The sequence below is a fragment of the Phocoena phocoena genome, chromosome X (genome assembly GCF_963924675.1).
Source record: "Phocoena phocoena chromosome X, mPhoPho1.1, whole genome shotgun sequence".
In the NCBI taxonomy this organism is placed as follows: domain Eukaryota; kingdom Metazoa; phylum Chordata; class Mammalia; order Artiodactyla; family Phocoenidae; genus Phocoena; species Phocoena phocoena.
The window spans coordinates 26,651,962-26,667,276 of record NC_089240.1 but is presented as its reverse complement, the minus strand read 5'-3'; the positions used below and the strand labels follow the sequence as shown (position 1 = coordinate 26,667,276).

The window sequence follows — 15,315 nt, the reverse complement described above, 5'->3', positions numbered from 1 at the left end:
AGAAATCAGCTGTTAGCCTTATGGGAATTCCCTTGTATGTTATTTGTCATCTTTCCCTGTTGCTTTCAGTAATTTTTCTTTGTCTTTAATTTTTGCCCATTTGATTACTGTGTCTCGGCGTGTTTCTCCTTGGGTTTATCCTGTATGGGACTCTCTGCCCTTCCTGGACTTGGATGTCTATTCCTTTCCAATGTTTAGGGAAGTATTCGACTATAATCTCTTCAAATATTTTCTCGGGTCCTTTTTCTCTCACTTCTCCTTCTGGGACCCCTGTAATGTGAGTGTTGTTGTGTTTAATGTTGTCCCAGAGGTCTCTTAGGCTGTCTTCATTTCTTTTCATTCTTTTTTCTTTATTCTGTTCTGCGGCTGTGAATTCCACCGTTCTGTCTTCCAGATCACTTATCCGTTCTTCTGCCTCAGTTATTCTGCTATTGATTCCTTCTAGTGTATTTTTCATTTCAGTTATTGTATTGTTCAACTCTGTTTGTTTGTTTTTTAATTTTTCTAGGTCTTTGTTAAACATTTCTTGCATCTTTGCCTCCATTCTATTTCCGAGGTCCTGGATCATCTTCACTATCATTATTCTGAATTCTTTTTCTGGAAGGTTGCCTATCTCCACTTCATTCAGTTGTTTTTCTGGGGTTTTATCTTGTTCCTTCATCTGGTACATAGCCCTCTGCCTTTTCATCTTGTCCGTCTTTCTGTGAATGTGGTTTTTGTTCCACAGGCTGCAGGATTGTAGTTCTTCTTGCTTCTGCTGTCTGCCCTCTGGTGGATGAGGCTATTTAAAAGGCTTGTGCAAGTTTCCTGATGGGAGGGACTGGTGGTAGGTAGAGCTCAGTAAAACTTTAATTCACTTGTCTGCTGATGGGTGGGGCTGGGTTCCTTCCCTGGTGGTTGTTTGGCCTGAGGCAACCCAACACTGGAGCCTACTGGGTTCTTTGGTGGGGCTAATGGTGGACTCTGGGAGGGTGCATGCCGAGGAGTACTTCCCAGATCTTCTGCTGCCAGTGTCCTTGTCCTCACGGTGGGACACAGCCACCCCCCACCTCTGTGGGAGACCCTCTGACACTAGCAGGTAGATCTGGTTCAGTCTCCCTCAGGGTCACTGCTCCTTCCCCTGGGTCCCGATGCACACACTGCTTTATGTGTGCCATCCAAGAGTGGAGTCTCTGTTTCCCCCAGTCTTGTCTAAGTCCTGCAGTCATATCCCACTAGCCTTCAAAGGCTGATTCTTTAGGAATTCCTCCTCTCGTTGCTGGACCCCCAGGTTGGGAAGCCTGACGTGGGGCTCAGAACCTTGACTCCAGTGGGTAGAGTTCTGTGGTATAAGTGTTCTCTAGTTTGTGAGTCACCCACTCAGCAGTTATGGGATTTGATTGTATTGTGATTGCGCCCCTCCTACCATCTCATTGTGCCTTCTCCTTTGGCTTTGGATGTGGGGTATCCTTTTTGGTAAGTTCCAGTGTCTTCCTATCAATGATTGTTCAGCAGTTAGTTGTGATTCCGGTGCTCTCGCAAGAGGGAGTGAGAGCACGTCCTTCTACTCTGCCATCTTGAACCAGTCCCCCCAGGTTTTGTTTGTTCTTCTTTTTCTAATTCTTTTAGGTGGCAGGTTAGGTTGTTTATTTGAGATTTTTCTTGTTTTTTGAGGAAGGCCTGTATCCCTATGAACTTCCCTTAGGAACTGCTTTTGCTGTATCCCAAAGATTTTGTATGATTGTGTTTTTATTGTCATTTGTCTCAAGGTATTTTTTAATTTTGTTTTTTATTTTGTCATTGACTCATTGGTTTTTGTTTTTGGTATTTTTTAATTAATTTATTTATTTTTGGCTGTTTTGGGTCTTCGTTGCCGTGCATAGGCTTTCTCTAGTTGCAGCAAGTGGGGGCTACTCTTCGTTGCATTGTGCAGGCTTCTCATTGCGGTGGCTTCTCTTTGTTGCACAGCACGGGCTCTAGGCGCGTGGGCTTCAGTAGTTGTGGTGTGTGGGCTCAGTAGTTGTGGCTCGCAGGCTTTAGAGTGCAGGCTCAGTAGTTGTGGTGCACGGGCTTAGTTGCTCCACGGCATGTGGGATCTTCCCAGACCAGGGATCAAATCCGTGTCCCCTGCATTGGCAGGCAGATTCCGAACCACTGCACCAATAGGGAAGTCCCGACTCATTGGTTTTTTTAGTAGCATGTTGTTTAGTTTTCATGTAGTCTTTTTTTGGTCATTTCTTCTCTTGCGGTTTTTTTCTAGTTTCATGCCACTGTGGTCAGAGAAGATGCTTGAAACAGTTTCTATACTCTTCACTTTGTTGAGGTTAGTTTTGTGCCCTGGTATGTGCCCAGTCCTAGAGAATGTTCCATGTGCACTTGAAAAGAATGTGTATTCTGTTTTTTTGGATGTAGTGTCCTGAAAATATCAATTAAGTCTAACTGTTGTATCATTTAGGATCTCTGTCGCCTTATTGATTTTTCTCTCTAGAAGATGTGTCCATTGATATGTGTGGGGTGTTAAAGTCTCCTACTATTGTTGTATTCCCTTCAGTTTCTCCATTTATGTTGGTTAGTATTTGTTTTATGTGTTTGGGTGCTCCTATATTAGGTGCATATATTTTCATGAGTGGAAGATGCTCTTCTTGTGTTGATCCTTTTATCATTATGTAGTATCCTTCTTTTTCTTTCTTTATGGCCTTTGTTTTAAAGTTTATTTTGTCTGATATGAGTATGGCGACTCCTGCTTTCTTGTCATTTCCGTTTGCATGAAATATTTTTCTCCATCCTCTCACTTTCAATCTCTGTGTCCTTTGCCCTAAGGTGGGTCTCTTACAGGCAGCATATTGTAGGCTGCTGTTTTTTTATCCAGTCTGCCACCCTGTGTCTTTTGATTGGAGCATTCAGTCCTTTGACATTTAAGGTAATTATTGATACATATGTGTTTATTGCCATTTTAAGCCTTGTTTTCCAGTGGATTCTACGTTTCTTCTTTGTTCCTATCTTTTTCTTTCTGTTTTTCTTTTTGTGGTTTGATTTTTTGCTTGTGTTCTCTTCTTTTTTGGTTTTTGTGAACCTATTGTATGTTTTTGATTTGTGGTTGCCCTGGTCTTCAGGTATGTTAATCCCTTCCTATATCTGCTTCTTTTCAACTGATAGTCATATAAGCTCAAACACGTTCTAAGAAAAAAAAAAAGAATCTACATTTTTAAACTCTCTTTCCCCACATTTTATGATTCTGATGTCCTTTTTTACATCTTCACGTTTACCCTTTTGCGTTCCTTCTGTTTATCAACACTTTCACAAGTAGGTTTTTTTCCTCCTTTTTGATCTGTATACTGGCTTATTTAAGTAATTTAGTTTCCAGTTGTGATTTACTCCTTCCTAATAGCTTCTTACTTCTTTTCTATTTAGAGAAGACCTTTCATTATTTCTTTTAGGATAGGTTTAGTATTGCTATATTCTTTTAGTTTTTGCTTGTTTGAGAAATTCTTTATTTCACCTCTTATTCTCAATGATAATCGTGGTGGGTAGAGTATTCTAGGTTGCAGGTTTTTCTCTTTCAAGACTTTGAATATATTTTGCCACTCCCTTCTGGCCTGTAGTGTTTCTGTTGAGAAATCAGCTGATAGCCTTATGGGGGTTCCCTTGTAATTGACTCTGTTTTTCTCTTGTTGCCTTTAGAATCCTCTCTTGAACTTTGGCCATCTTTATTACAATATGTCTTGGTGTAGGTTTGTTTGGGTTCATCTTGTTTGAGACCCTCTGTGCTTCCTATAGCTGGATATTTGGTTCCTTCTTTAGGTTTGGGAAGTTTTCAGCCATAATTTCCTCAAATACATTTTCAATCCCCTTTTCTCTTTCTTCTCCTTTTGGAATCCCTATTATGCGTAGATTGGCATGTTTATGTTATCCCATAGGTCTCTTATATTGTTTTCTTTTTGTGTGCCGTTTTGATTAATTTCCATTTTTCTATCTTCTAGATTGCTTATTCTTTCTCCTGCAATATTCATTCTGCTATTCATTGCTTTTAGTTCAGCTTTTGTCTTGGCAGATGAATTTGCTAATTTTTCTTGGCTCCTTCTTATAGTTTCTAGGTCCTTTTTACAGTAATCTGCATTTCCGTTGATAGCCTTTCTTCATTCCTTTGGTATTTTTCTTACCTCTTTTTTTGAACTCAGTGTCTGGTAGACTGAAGAGGACTGTTTCATTGTTTGTTCTTTCAGGGGAATTCCCTTGGACTTTTAAGTGGGAGTAGTTCCTCTGCTTCTTCATTTTGCTTACATTTCTCTTACTCTATGCATTTAGGAGAACAATTATCTCCTGTAATCTTGGAGGTCTGTTTCTATGTGGGAGTGTCCCCGTGAAGCTTGTGTGAGTTTAATATTGTTTTGGCGTGAGGGCTGCTTTTGCTTTGGATGCTTGCTGTCTCTTTCCTCAGTATGTGCTAGCTGTTATTCCCTTGATGGAGGTGTGAAGGTGAGTGGCCTGCGCATGCTCCCAGGAATGTGGGGATAGTGGTTGGTGTCTGTTCACAGAATTCTCGGTAGTGGCAGCAATCAGCACCCACCTCTCGAGTCTGATGTGGCAGCTGTAGCTCGTGCCCACCCCAGAGCTTGTGCAGGCAGTGCCCTATTGCCTGATAGTACACACGGAGAAAGAAACTCCTATGTGGTCCTGCCCCTTTCCTTGTGTGCCCCCCAACAATAGCACCTTGCCTCTGTGGCAGGCCCAGTCTTCTTCCCATACTCCCTTGGTTGTGGCACATCACACCCTAGCCCCTCAGGCTGTCTCCACACAGCCAACCTGAGTCCTCTCTCCAAGTCTGACCTCCGAATTGCGAGCCTCAGCACCCAGCCCCTGCCTGCCCCAGTGTACGAGCGTCTCAGGCTGGGGAGTGCTGGGTGTTGGCACTGACCGTCTTTGCAGGTCTCACTCCGCCTTGCCTTCTGCAAACTGGTTTCTCCGCTCTCTTCTGAGGCTCCGAAGCTCTGCTTCTGTCCCAGATGATCTTCCCGCCAGTGAGGGGACTTCCCAATGTTTGGAAACATTTCCTCTTTCACAGCTCTCTCCCAGGGGCTCAGGATCCCTCCTGATTCCTTTCTCTCTCTCTTTTGTTTTATTTTTTTCATTTTTGGCTTTGTCCTACTCAGTTACATGGAGATTTTCTTGTCCTTTTGGAAGTCTGAGGTCTTCTGCCAGAGTTCAGTAGATGTTCTGTGATAATCGTTCGGCACGTAGATGTATTTTTGATGTATTTTTGGGAGAAGGTGAGATCCACGTCCTACTCCTCTGCCCATCTTGATCCGATCCCATCCTTTCATAATTTTCACATTTCTAGATGTGGCCTTTTCTTTTTCTCTTAGAGAAGGCCCTTTAATGTTTCTTATAAAGCTGGTTTGGTAGTACTGAACTCTTTTTTAGCTTTTGCTTGTCTGTAAAACTTTTGATCTCTCCATTAAACGTGAATGAGAGGCTTGCCGAGTAGAGTATTCTTGGTTGTAGGTTTTTCCCTCTCGTCACTTTAAATACATCATGCCAGTTGCTTTTGGCCTACAGAGTTTCTGCTGAAAAAACAGCTCATAGCTTTATTGGAGTTCCCTTGTATGTAACTTCTTGCTTTTTCCATGCTGCTTTTAATATTCTATCCTTGTCTTTGATTTTTGCCAGTTTAATTTCATTGTGTCGTGGTGTGACCTCTGTGGGTTCATCCAGTTTGGGACTCTTTGCTTCCTGGATCTGGATATCTATTTCCTTTCCCAGGTTAGGGAAGTTTCCAGCCGTTATGTCTTCAAATATGTTCTCTGCCCCTTTCCCTCTGTCTTATCCTTCTGGGACCTTTATAATACGAATGTTAGTATGCTTCATGATATCTTAGGAGTCCGTTAAACTGTCGTCATTTCTTTGTATTCTTTTTTTTTTCTTTAAATCTGTTCAGCTCAGTGATTTCCACTGCTCTGTCTTCTGGTTCGCTGATCCATTCCTCTGTATCATTTAGTCTACTACTGATTTCTTCTAGTGTATTTTTTTTTCTTTTTCTTTTTTTTTTTTTTTTTTTTTTTTTTGCAGTACACAGGCCTCTCACTGTTGTGGCCTCTCCCATTGCGGAGCACAGGCTCAGCGGCCATGGCTCACGGGCCCAGCCGCTCCACGGCATGTGGGATCTTCCCAGACTGGGGCACGAACCCGTGTCCCCTGCATCGGCAGGCGGACTCGCAACCACTTTGCCACTAGGGAAGCCCTTCTAGTGTATTTTTCATTTCAGTTACTGTAGTCTTCATTTCTGTTTGTGGTTCTTTATGTATTCTAACTCTTTGTTAAACTTCTCACTGTGTTCATCCATTCTTCCCCCAATTCTTTGATTAACTTTATGGTCAGTACCTTGAACTCTTTATCAGGTAGATGGTTTATTTCCACTTCATTTAGTTTTTCTTCTGGGGTTTTATCTTTTTCCTTTGATTGGAACATGTTGACTGCCATTTTTATTTCTGTGTATCTGGTAGATTGGTTATATTTCCCAACCTTGGAGAAGTAGCCTTTTGTAGGAGACATCCTAAGTGTTCCAGCAGTGCACTCCCCTCTGGTTACCAGAGCTGTTATTCTCTAGGGGTGTGGGCTGTGTGGGTCCTTCTGTTGTGGCAGGCTGACTATGTCACTTGGCTAGGTGTGGCTGGCTCCTGGTCTGGTTGGGCACCAGGTCCTGCTTTGTGCAGTGGTTGCCAGCTGCTGGTTGGGTGGGCCGGGTCACGAGGCAACTGGCTACAGAAACCCAGGTGTCCTAGGGCTAGTGCTGGCTTACTAGTGGGCAGACCCGTGTTCAGGGGTGGGTAGTTGTGGGCCCGGGGTTCCCAGATCAAGGGTCAACCTGCTGGTAAGTAGGGCCGGTTCTTGACTCGACTGGCTGCGGGTTCTGTGGTGTCCAAAGCTGGTGCTGGCACGCTGGTGAGTGGGGCTGGATCCCAGCGTGGCTGGCTGAGGGGCTCAAGTTGTCTAAGAGCTGTTGTTGACCTGATGGTGGGTGGGGAAGGGGCCTAGTGGGTCCTGTGGCTACTGCTGCTCTGTTGGTAGGTGGGGCTGCGTCCCCACCTGGTTAGTTGCTTGGCCTCAGGCATCCCAGTACTGGTGCCTACAGGCATGTGGGCAGGGACTCTGTGGGATCCTGAGGCTCATAAGCTAGATGGAGGATTCCAAAGTGATGCTTGCCAACAGCAGTGTCTATATGATAGAACAAGCTCCCCCAAATGACTGCCACCAGTGTCTGTGTCCCCAGGGTGAGTGCCAATTGCCTCCTGCCTCTCTGGGAGACTCTTCAAGGTCAGCAGGTGGGTCTGACCCAGGCTCCTTTCAAATTACCGTTTCTGCCCTGGTTTCTGGAGCATGTGCGATTTTGTGTGTGCCCTTAAGAGTGGAGTCTCTGTTTCCCACTGCCCTTGGTTCTCTGGAAGGAAAGCCCTGCTGGCCTTCAAAGCCAAATGTTCTGGTGGCTCGTCTTCCCAGTGCAGGATGACAGGGCTGGGGAGCCCCATGTGGAGTTCAGACCCCTTCCTTGGGGAGGACTTCTGCAGTTGTAATTCTCCTCCTGTATGTGGGTTGCCCACCTGGGAGTTGGGTCTTGAGTATACTGCAACTCTACCTCTTCTACTCATCTTGTTGTGGTTCTTTCTTTATATCTTTAGTTGTAGATCTTTTCTGGTGGATTCCTGACTTTCTTATCAATAGTTGCTCTGTAAATAGTTGTAATTTTGGTGTGCCCATGAGAGGAGGTGAGCTCAGGGCCTTCCTACTCTGCCATCTTGTTGTAAGTCCTTTTCTTTTGTGCTTTTGTAACTTGCTCCCTCTTTCTGTGCACATGTGTGTGCATGCATGTTTGTATATATGCACATATATACATATATTTGATTGTTTCTCCTGAACCATTTGAAAGTAAAGTTGCCCTTTACTCCTAAATGCTTCATTGCCTAATTCCTAAAAATAGGGATATTCTCGTATATAACCACAGCACAATTACCAAGTCAGTAAATTGATTAAATTCAATAAGTTTAACATTGGTAGAATACTTTTCCTAATGTACCATCCACATTGAATTTTGGCAGTTGATCCATTCATTTATTTTATAACATTTCCTCCATTTAGTATAGGATCCAGTCTGAGATCAGTCATTAGATTTAGTTGTCATGGTTCTAGTATCTCCTTTAATCTTTGATTTTTCTAGCATTTGTCTTTTATGACATTGGCATTTTTTTAAGATGACATTTTCACCTTCCCACTCCCTGCTTTTTGTTTTTAACAGAACATTTCTCATTTTGGTTTTGTCTATTTTTTCATGAATAGTTTCAGATTACATATTCCTAACTGGAATATTATAAAGTAACATATTCTTCTCACAGTATCACATCTGGAGGCGTGCGCTGTCCATCTGTCCCTCACTGGTGATGTTAATTTTGATTATCTAAGATGTTTGATTTATCCACTATGTAGTTAAATTTTCCTTTGCAGCTAATAAGCAGTTCTCTGGGGAGACACTTTTAAGACCTTTAATATAGGCTAACTTCATCCAAATTTCCCCCTAGATTTAGCATCCATTGATGATTCTTCATTGAAGTAGTCTGTACTGTGATGGCTGCAAAATGATGATTTTTCCAGCTCCAGCACTTCCTGTACACATTTAGTTGGATTCCACTAAGCAAAAGCCCTCCCTTTGCCTTTATTTGTGTGTGTGCCTATTTAACTATTTATTATCGGGCTAAGGACTCACGGGTTCCGCTTTTCTACAGGCCTCTAATTCATTACTGTCCTTAATTGTTTTGGTGCTCAAATTGTCACAGATTTGGTCAGTGGGAGCCTCTTCAAGCTGACTTTCAGGTCCTTGTAACAAGCTCCCATCATTCTTTGAGTACGTCCCCACTTTCTGGCATAACACATTCTAGGTGGAGCTACAGTTCCACATGTGAGACCTTTAGATACACAGGTGGCTCCAGTATAGTGTGTTTGGTGCTCCTGTGAGGATAAGCACAGCCTGCTGCGGAAGCATAGTGGAGGGTCCTTTAGCCCAGAGTAGGTGGAGGAGAGTTACGGCAGCCGGACTAAGTTGGGGGGGGGGGCCGGTGATGACTGTCAGTGGAAGCCTTCTTAGAGGAGGTGCCACCAATACTGACATGTACGGTATCAGTATGGCTCGGAGAAGCAGTGGGAGGGAGGAAGGTAGAAAAGTATCTCAGGCAGATGGATGATCATGGGCTAATGCCCTGAGAGGAGGCAGTGTGGGACATCCATGCACAGGATCACACAAAGCGCTGTTTGGTTGAGATTAGAAAACAGATACTCTGGCTGTGATGTGGGGGAAGGCAAGACCTGAGGTGGGAAGAGCAGCAGGAAGTTGCTAGTATAATGTTGATGAGAACAATATTCAGACATGCCCTGAATAATAGTAACTAATGCTTCCTGACTTACTACTGTTTGCCTTTTAAATTCTACTACAACCCTACAATTATTTCCATTTTTAAATATGAAGCTTCAAAGGCTTAAAAGCTGAGTATCTTTCCTAGATGCTACTAAATGGCAGAACCAGGGTGCACACCATCACCCATTTGATTTAATATTCTTGTTTAGTTGGTTGTGCAAGAATGGGAAGTCAAGGAGCACGCTCTGGTTTCTAGTTTTGTTAACTGAGTGAATAGTAGTAACATTCGTAGAGAGAACACAGTGTTTGGAGAAGGATTGTGGTAAGGAGTTCCTTTCTGTACATATTGACTAATGTCTTTGGGTTTATCCAGATGGTGCTGTGTGTAGGCAGTAGACTCTATGTGTCTGGAGTCTTAAGAGAGAGCATGCATGGCGCTTAATAGCAATTTGGGAATCATCAGCCTTTAAACGTTTTTGAAACCTTAGTAGTGGACGTCATCACTAGGCACAAGGACGTAGAATGAGAAGACGAGGCGGCTTAGGGCCCAAACCAGGCAAGCATTAATGTGACAAGAGAGGTGGGAAGAAACCAGGCTAGTGTGATGTCATAGGGGCTGAAAAAAGGAAGGAATGATCAGTAGTGTCAGATGCTGCAAAGGTCAAGGGGCATAGGAACCAGAAGATAAATCCTCTGAATTTAGCAGCAGAGAGATGATGAAGAGAGTATTTCAGTGGAACAGTGATTTGAGCCAGATTAGAGCAGACTAAGGAATGCATTGCAGGGAGCAGAATTGTATATGGAGGCCAGAAAGCCTATATATATGTGCATATTGGAAGTTATCTTTATTCTTTTCCCATATTTTGATTTTTCTTTAGATTCACTAGGTATCCTCCATGTTGATGTTGGAAGTCATTAAAGCAGTCCCTAATAGCTATTTATACCTGAGGTTAGGCAGAGTCTTATCCATAGGGGTTTTATTGCCACCTTGTAGACACAAAGAGTATAATTACTCTTGACAGTCTTGGCTTAGAAGGAAGAAAAGAGAGCTCGATGCCCAGTAAAAGTCAAGAGATTGCATGCAAAATGAAATTCCCTGCTTATAATGAAAGTCAAATTTGAGATTACATGGTATTTATTTTTTAATTATATACTTAATTATAAAGCAGCAAAAGTAATTCAGTATTTTCCTGCAGCATTTTAAGGTTTTAAAATATTCTCGGGTCTTCCCTGGTGGCGCAGTGGTTGAGAGTTCACCTGCCGATGCAGGGGAAGCGGGTTCGTGCCCGGGTCCGGAAAGATCCCACATGCCGCGGAGCGGCTAGGCCCGTGAGCCATGGCCGCTGAACCTGTGTGTCCGGAGCCTGTGCTCCGCGACGGGAGAGGCCACAACAGTGAGAGGCCCGCGTACCGGAAAAAAAAAAAAAAAAAATTCTCTGTAGTTCTGTACATTGCCCCAGGTAATGGTATTATTTAAAGTTTCAGGGCCTGTTTGCAAGAAATGGATTTGGTGTGGGATGACCCTCCCTTATTGTGTAGTTTAGACTTGCATCTTAAAATCATGATTTCCGTGCATCTTACGAAGATGCAGGTGTTTAATTCTCAGTCTTAAAAATATTTTACCATCTCATGAGTGATCACAGCAGAAATATTATGAGATTGTATGGTATACACTGTACATTTTTCCCCTCATAAAAATGGGAGAGATAGATGAAAAAATGGGTCAGTAATTGATCCTTGATGGTGCCACTTGATTTATGATTTCATTATTACTTCACTAGCTGCCTTTATTTACATGGGTGCTTAAATTGACTAATACCAGTGAGATTGGGGGTCACTTGCCTCTACTCAAACTGTGCCCCCAAATCCTGGCATCTTTGCACCTGTGCCAGTTGCACCAGAACTAGGTGAAACCTTGGCTAGGCAAGTCTGGCTACTGATGGACCACCAGCATCATCTTTGAAAGCGAAGGATTCTGCATTTCCATTTTTGTTTGCCCAGTAGTTTCATTTAGACATTGGGTTTGCTTTACTCAGACTTCAAATTCAAGCCTTTTGGCTTCAAAGTACAGGGAGAATGTAAGGCAAACAGGACATGTGTGGTTTGTGGTGTTACTATCAATTCCTGTTGCCTGATTTTATTACTTCAGACATCAAAATGATTATCCCGCTTTAGAGGACTGATATGATAGCCCGTAGGAAAACATGAGTGATTATACATAAGTAGGATTTCTCAAGACTTAGAGAAATATGGTTGCCAAATAATACTACTCTGTATTTTTAATCTAGCTGCTGCTTTTTTCATTTTTGAAGCATTAAAATGGAACTGAAGGTTTGGGGATTCTGTCGTTGTTGTTTTTAAACCAGTGATTAGCTATATATTCCATCAGAAAAGTCTTTGGCTAAGTAGAATTTGTCCATTTTCCAACTTTAGAATTTGGTATACTTATTTTTAGATTGCTCATTTTAATGTATTGATGGTTTCTATTTGAATAAAGTGAAATATGTAATTAAATTTAACCATACTTTAATTTCTTTTAATAGAAAATGACTGCAGTATTGGAAGATCATTACTATTGGAAGACCGATTAGCATCCATTTCATAAGAGAAGCTTGACCACCATTTGCTCTGGCATGGCGCAAAACAGTCCGCAGCTTGATATGCAGGTTCTCCATGACCTCCGACAACGTTTCCCTGAGATTCCGGAGGGTGTGGTGTCTCAGTGCATGTTACAGGTAGATTACCCACCAATGATAGTGATATTAAAGTTACAGTTTACCTTATTAGAGGTGACTTTGTGTTGTAGTGACTAGAACTCAGTTAAGTTTTCTTGTTTATGTTGGGGGAACATTTAGAGCAGGATTTCTCAACCTTGGCCCTGTCGACATTTTGGGCTGGATATATTGTTTGTTGTGGGGGTCTGCCTTGTGCATTGTAGGATGTTTAGTAGCATCCCTGGCTTCCACCCACTAAATGCCATTAGTATCCCTGCAGTTGTGACAACCAAAAATGTCTCCATGGGAGACAAAATCTCCATGTTCCATGGAAGGCACAATCTCCCCCATTGAGAACCAGTGATTTAGAGAAAAGAATAAAGGCGTGTAGCAAAAAGAAAGATTCTTCATGCATTTCATTTCTTAAATTTTGGGGGTTGTGTCATCAGTCCCCAAATCCTTAAGAGTTGAATTTGGATTTCAAATTTATCATTATAACTTCTTAAACTATATACTTTTTTAGCCTATTTTTTAAAGTTGTTAGAAAGTTCCCTCCCTTTCTTACTGTTTTTCTAGTTAGTAAATGCTTAACTAATATCTAATTTTAAGTGGAAGGCTACTTTCTTTAATCACATTACTTTTGTCTTGTTGTCTTCTATTGAAATAAATCTTTCATCTCTGATAGAACGTCTCTTCCCACGCAAGGGGCCACAGAAATAGGCCTAACACTCCCCCTGTTGAGTTTTGCATCATCCTTCACAGAATCGCAGTGTGTTTTGGGTTACAGCATTTCCCTAGTTGGTTGACTTTTGGGAGCAGTATTTCTGTCCTGCTCACTGGACTTCCGTAATTACACAATCAGTTCAAACTCTATGTTACTGCATAATATGCAAGCTTCTCCCTTACAGTGTGAGCTGCTCAGGATATAATGTAAACCTATATATAGTTGAGGTTAATTGCAAATAGAGACTCACAGATCAGTGGTGGTAAGAGAGGTGCTTCCTTTGTTTGCAAGCCCTTCTACTAGGTCTCGTTTTTGTGTTATAGCTTGTCTTTATTTTTTCTACCATAACATTTCCAGTCTGAATTTCCACTCTTTACTTTAGCCCCATTTTGGTCTCTGGTAGAGCAAAGGTACTTCCCACTGGAGTGAAACCCTTCTAGTTTAAACCAACTTCCTAGCAGTTACCTTCCTAACTTATTCTAGGGCCCCCACCTTGTTTTTTTAATTTAATTTTATTTAGCCCTTTATTTTTTCAAGGCTTATTGTCTTCGTTTTACTAAATTGAAAGAATGGAACTTTAAATTCAACTCAGTGAACATTTGTTGATAACTTACATTGTTCTAAGTCTTTTACTTTTTTGTTCCTTTGGGATTAATATTGTTTATCAGTATGGACACTTACCACCTGCTGGCTCTGGAAAGTTTCTCTGTTTGCATTAAAATATATAAGACTCAGTAGTTTGCCTTTTTTTCCTTTTAATTGAAGTGTAGTTGATTTACAATGTTGTGTTAGTTTCAGGTGTACAGCAAAATGATTCAGTTATACATAGCCATATATCCATTCTTTTTCAGATTCTTTTCCATTATAGGTTATTACAGGATTTTGAATACAGTATAGTTCCCTGTGCTATACAGTAGGTCCTTGTTTATCTATTTTATCCCAAACTTTTAATTTATCCCTCCCTCCCTGTCCAGTAGTTTGCATTTAATACACAAGCATTAAAGCCTCTCTCTAGGTTATCATCCCCCAGTGTAGGACCACTTCTTAGGGGTATGATGCTTTATTGGCTCAGTCCTTTCATGAGTGTTCACATATATCTTCTTAAAACTTCTGACCTCTTTACCAGCTAAACAATTTTTATTTCTTTATTCTTCATATTTATCATTTGATAAATTTTTTATCCTTTGTTTTTTCTTTTTAAGACATTTAGCAGGTCACATGTGACATTTGAATCTATTGTGGTGGTATTTTTAAAATACTTCCGTAGAGATGCTACTTAAATATCTTGCATTTGTGGTTTAAAATTCCTAAGAAAATGTACTCAGCTTGTCACTGTAGACATACATTTGAATAGGCTGACAACTCCAACTTTGCATCATTTAAATTTGTATCTTTTTTGTGGCAGTACTAATTTGGCAACCTAATTCAATGTAGAAAACATGAAATTTTAGGATAATGAATAAAAATGTTAAATAGTGAAGTGTCTGTTACTGCTTAGGTTTCAAATAAAACTCTAGTTTTTGTTCTCCTTTTAATCCATAGGTTTATTAAAAAACTTGAAGGAGCTAATAATCTTTTTTTTTCCCCTTCAGATATCTGTCAGTGACATTGTCTTGTTGGCAATCAGTTTGAATCCTTTGGCTCCAAATTTGCATAGTGTCTAGCAATATCTGTCTTCTATCTTAATATCTGTCTTCCTTCCCTTGATCAGCATGGTTTCAAGCAGGATAAGAAAAAGCCCAAATTTAATTGTTTTCTTACATTTCAACAATTACTTTTTTCCTTGGCTCAGAAAGTATTTTTAAAAGTACTTGAATTTTAGTATCAAAAATTTTATATAAGGAGAAGGATAAAAGTTATTATGGAGTTTTTGATAAAGCAATTCTTTGAATTTCTGAGAATTCATTTTACAAAGGTTTGCTTGACTGAATTTTCTTTTACTTCCTGAAGTTTCAGTATAGTAATGTACTTTCGGCCTAACATCCTGTCCCTTGAAATTACTGTGTGATAGTAGAAAGAGCACTGGGAGTCAGAAGACCAAGAATCTAGAACTGGCTCTCCAGTTAACTAGTTAAGCGCTTGTTGTCAAGTCATGTAACTTCCCAGGCATCTGTTTGCTCATCTGTAAATGAGTTGAGTTGGAGTAGATGGGAACCCTAAGAGTTCTCTCAGCTCTAAAATTAAAACATTTTATGTGCTGTTTTATATTTAGCTTTATTTGGTTCTCAGCAGAAGTGAAGTGTTTGCTTTCATTTTTATATAAAATGTACTTTTCCCTAGAATATAGTAATATGTGTATATGTGCATATCTGTATATATATTGCTGAAATACGGAGAAGGTCATGATAATTGAGAAACTTCAATAGATTATCTCAAAGGTAATGAATAATTGTGTTTTAGGCCAATAAAATAGTTCTGAATTTTAATGGAAAACTGTCTTATTAGTACCTTAAAATTTTCAAAAGAGGAAACCTTTTATTAGTTTGATTACTGTCACTTGG

General features: G+C 40.9%; 1 protein-coding gene across 3 annotated transcripts in view; it reads left to right on the top strand.

Moving 5' to 3' along the window:
- Positions 1 to 12,009: 12,009 nt before the first annotated feature.
- The window catches only part of TAB3 (TGF-beta activated kinase 1 (MAP3K7) binding protein 3), a 31,010-nt gene continuing 27,704 nt past the window's right edge, over positions 12,010 to 15,315 (top strand). For all 3 annotated transcript variants that reach the window (XM_065901158.1, XM_065901159.1, XM_065901157.1), the window contains exon 1: positions 12,010 to 12,111. In XM_065901158.1, coding sequence (XP_065757230.1) covers positions 12,010 to 12,111 — 102 coding nt within the window. The remainder of the gene's footprint in view (positions 12,112 to 15,315) is intronic.